This window comes from Sinocyclocheilus anshuiensis, unplaced genomic scaffold (genome assembly GCF_001515605.1).
Source record: "Sinocyclocheilus anshuiensis isolate Anshui unplaced genomic scaffold, SAMN03320099.WGS_v1.1 scaffold1543, whole genome shotgun sequence".
Taxonomy (NCBI): domain Eukaryota; kingdom Metazoa; phylum Chordata; class Actinopteri; order Cypriniformes; family Cyprinidae; genus Sinocyclocheilus; species Sinocyclocheilus anshuiensis.
Window position 1 is genome coordinate 1,075,756 of NW_015551074.1, and position 2,880 is coordinate 1,078,635.

Genomic DNA, 2,880 nt, shown 5'->3' on the forward strand with positions numbered 1-2,880 from the left:
CACACACAGAGACACACACAAACAGAGACACACACACACAAACACAAACACTCGTGTTAATACATGCCTGGTCTGTGACCTCATGAATGAGGTGTGTTTGTGAAAGTGACGGTCCTGACCTGAACAGCAGTCTCTGTCCCGGCTCCTTCCTGATGATGTTGAGTTTGTAGTAGTGTCTCAGCGCCCGCGACATCTTCTCATACGTCATGTTGGTCCTGTTCTGTGTGAGCAACACATCACAACACTAATGTGACTCATTTCAGCTCAGAAAACATTACAGCTGTGTACAGAGCAGAGTTATTATCCTTAACTAAAACGATAAAAAAAAAATAATAATTTACTGAAAAAAAAAAAAAAGTTAGTCGCCACGACAACATCTAATTTTCATTTAGTTTAACTTGAAGTACTAAAACAACTAAAACTTAAACTTAACATCAACTATCTAGACATTAAAAAAGATAAGAACTATATACACATTAAAAAAAATAAAACTGACAAAAACATTACAAAAAATGACTTAAAAGTTCAACTAAAATTGAAATGAAAACTAATTCAAAATATTAACAAAAGCTATAATAGCACATAAATGATACCAAAATAAAAATGATATAGATATAACTTCTATTCACTATAGTAATTCCCATGGCTATTCCACAATTTAAGATTTTATTAATATCCATGATTTTTTTTTAAATGACCAATTCCTTATTATTTCTTTTCTATTTAATTTTTTAACATGTTATTAAATTTTAATGCTTGATTAAATTTTTAATACTTAAATTCTAAATTTGCGATATTAAAGCTTACTTTAATTTTATTTTTATTTATTCTAATGATTTTATTGGTAATTTTTTAAATTTAAGTTAATTTTTAACGTTTAATTTAAGTGTAAATTATTTTTTATATTTAATTTGTAATTTAAAATTTGTAATATTAAACTTTCTTTTATTTTAACTCAATCAAATGTTATTTTATAATTTTTTTTATTTTTAATTTAATAGTTAATATATTATTTTAATATTTGATTGTTTATTTAAATTTGTAATTAAACTTCAATTATAATTTATCTGACTTTTTACATTTTAATTTACGCTAATGATTGAATTTTATTTTAATTTTTAATTTAATTTATTTATTTAATTTAATTATTTATTTAAAATTTGTAATATTACACTTTATTTTATATCATTCTAATGTTATTTTATTAAATTTTTAATATTTAATTTAAGTTAATATATTGTTTTTAATATTTAATTGTTTATTTAGATTTATAATTAAACTTTATTTTAAATATATTTTATATTTAATTTAATTTAATTAATTAATTTTTTATTCAGAAGTAAATCCAGCAGGTTTTCTTGATGTCTGGTACCTTATGGTTCCCCCACAGGCGGGCCAGGCCGTTGGGATCCATGATGCGGAAGACTTTGGTATCGCGGTCCTCCCAGCGGATGTAGTTTTCGTAGCGACTGTCCGACAGCAGCTGATAGACGTAGTCCCACAGGAGCCTGCAGTCTGACACATGACACCACAATCAGAATCACACGCCAGCCATCACTGACCAATCAGCAGAGAGGGGGCGGGGTCTCACCTGCGATGCGGCCTAGGGGCGTGGCCTGCTCCTCGGGCATGATGATGTGGTTGCGGTAGTGGCGCTCGTCCTGCAGGGGGAGCTGATGGGCCGCGAGGTTTAGCCCGTGCGAGGCGTAGTGAACGGCGTTGTGCTGTTGACCTTTGCCCTCGCGGCCGTTTTCCTGAGGCGTGCCGCGGCCGTGCCTGAAATCGCCTGGCGTGTGCCCGCGGCCCGGACTCAGCAGCGGGTGCATGATTGCGCTGGGCATGAGCTGGATGACGCGTGGTGGAGCCGCCTCCTCCTGACACGGGCTGGCGGGCCGCGGGGGGTCGCGGGGAAGCATGCAGTGCCCGTTAGCCGTTCCTGGAGACACAGACAGCGGATACACGTCCTCCAGCAGATGGTGGTTGCTGTCAGGCAGCTGTGAGGACGCCTGCTGGAGGTCCTCGGCCGAGCGCAGTGCCGCGGGCAGGTGATGAGGCGACCGTGAGCGATGGCGCAGCTCGATGGTGGGCGGCTGCAGGGAATGAGTGTCTGTGGCGCGCGACGGCCGGCGTACCGTTTCTGACAGACGCAGAGAGAGAATTAACATCACATTTAATATGAAGAACTGACTGTTCAGGGATATTACAGTCAAACTAAAACCATAAAAACATTTTAGTTACTTGAAATAAAATAAACATTAAAGGTAGGGTAGGTGATTTCGGAGAGGCTGGAAAAACCAAGCTAGCTTTGACAGCATAAGATCCCACCTTCCCTGCAAATCAGTCTCCAAAGCCACGCCTCCTCCTGAACACATGACCGCGCTCAAACAGAGCAGAGGCTAACCAGCCATAACGCTGTCAGATGACCTCACATCTCACTCACCGGTGAGAAAACATTACTGTACAGAGCGCATGATATTGCAATAATAACTAGGGATTATGGGTAAAAAATATCGATATCTCGATATTAATCGATTCTCATTTTTGCGGAACGATATTGATTCTTAAATCCCAAGAATCGATTAGTCTAGCCTGTTTTCAGTTAATGGACGGAACGTTGAAGGGCACTTCGCATCCAATAAGGGGGGAGTATGTGGCCTAATGGTTAGAGAGTCGGACTCGTAACCCAAAGGTTGTGGGTTCGAGTCTCGTACCGGCAGGGATTGTAGGTGTGGGGAGTGAATGTACAGCGCTCTCTTCCACCTTCAATACCACGACTGAGGTGTCCTTGAGCAAGGCACCGAACCCCCAACTGCTCCCCGGGCGCCGCAACATAAATGGCTGCCCACTGCTCCGGGTGTGTGTTCACGGTGTGTGTGTGTT

The 2,880-nt window shown here is 39.6% G+C and overlaps 1 protein-coding gene across 1 annotated transcript in view; it reads right to left on the reverse strand.

The window, feature by feature from the left end:
* etv6 (ETS variant transcription factor 6) overlaps nt 1-2,880 on the reverse strand; it is a 23,104-nt gene that overhangs the window by 3,253 nt on the left and 16,971 nt on the right. The window contains exons 5-7 of the mRNA XM_016452181.1: nt 1,592-2,137; nt 1,373-1,515; nt 120-220 (exon numbers count right to left, since the gene is read on the reverse strand). Coding sequence (XP_016307667.1) covers nt 120-220; nt 1,373-1,515; nt 1,592-2,137 — 790 coding nt within the window. The remainder of the gene's footprint in view (nt 1-119; nt 221-1,372; nt 1,516-1,591; nt 2,138-2,880) is intronic.